Below are 1,052 nucleotides of genomic sequence, written 5' to 3'. Positions count from 1 at the left end.
TGTGTGTGTGTGTGTGTGTGTGACTGTGTCTGTTTACTCATACTCAAACTTTCACACTAACTGTGCTGACGTCACACCCTCCGCAGGTGAAGTGTGAGGAGTACTGGCCGGCCGACCCATCCACCCCTGTCTACTTTGGTGATCTTCACGTGACCTTGAGGTCAGCTTCCGTACTTCCGGACTACGTCATCAGGGTCATGGACGTCAAGCTGGTTAGTGGGACGAGACAGGGGTTGTCTAGTACATGTACTTAAACAGGTTTTCTTTATGTTAGGTGGTTTTGCGCTCCTAACCACAGAATTGAGATGGACTTGGGGGCGGGCTTTCAACTCTAAAGGTCAGGGTCAACCCAGGCTGAGAGAGATACATCCTAACAGAAAGACCGATATACTGGACAAAAGTTTTCTCCGCACTTGGGGTTCCCACTCGGGTCTCTTGCGTGAGACAGCAAAATGCCTAACTGCTATATCACAGACGCGGGTACGTAGTTATAGTTGACAGTGACGTTGATATGACGTAACAAGTTCGTTGATAGGTCGCCTTTATATTGGCATGGAACTTTTCTTTACAGTTGCAGTGAACTGAGTAATTATTTTATATTGTCTTTTTTACTATGTATATAATATTGTGTGCTCTTCGGGCTTATTTTGTGCATTGCTGTTGGTGTTTTTGATTGATCAGTTAGCACTGTTCGTTTTCTTTAATTTGAAGCTAAATATTTGATAAGTTGTGCCATATTTTATCATGTATGCAGTGGGTTGTTAACGGGTGCTGTGTTGTGGTTTGTTCCTTCGTTCCTTTCAAACATGTACGTCCTTATCTCTCCTAATTCTTTTCTTTGTATGTTACTCTCTAGTAATAACATCTCTAATCTTCAGCACCTATATGACCTATTTGTGTTGCAGATGCCGTAAAACTCAGTAACTTAAAAAAAAAAACAATTTGTTTGAGGAAAAGATACCTGAGCTACATTCAGAGAACACCTGACTAGAGTAACGTTTTTTTTTTAATATTTTTTAGGAAAAGAAGTGTTAACCCTGAACTCCCCCCCC

At 41.7% G+C, this 1,052-nt stretch overlaps 1 protein-coding gene across 1 annotated transcript in view; it reads left to right on the top strand.

Annotated features, from left to right (window-relative positions):
- Nucleotides 1-1,052, top strand: part of LOC101854796 (tyrosine-protein phosphatase 10D) — a gene marked incomplete at its 3' end in the record, with an annotated part of 14,508 nt that overhangs the window by 10,815 nt on the left and 2,641 nt on the right. The window contains 1 exon segment of the mRNA XM_035969765.1: nt 87-212. Within this exon segment, the coding sequence (XP_035825658.1) occupies nt 87-212 (126 nt within the window).

The sequence above is a fragment of the Aplysia californica genome, unplaced genomic scaffold (assembly GCF_000002075.1).
Source record: "Aplysia californica isolate F4 #8 unplaced genomic scaffold, AplCal3.0 scaffold00179, whole genome shotgun sequence".
Taxonomy (NCBI): Eukaryota; Metazoa; Mollusca; class Gastropoda; order Aplysiida; family Aplysiidae; genus Aplysia; species Aplysia californica.
The sequence above is the reverse complement of the archived record's forward strand: the minus strand, read 5'-3'. Positions and strand labels throughout refer to the sequence as shown.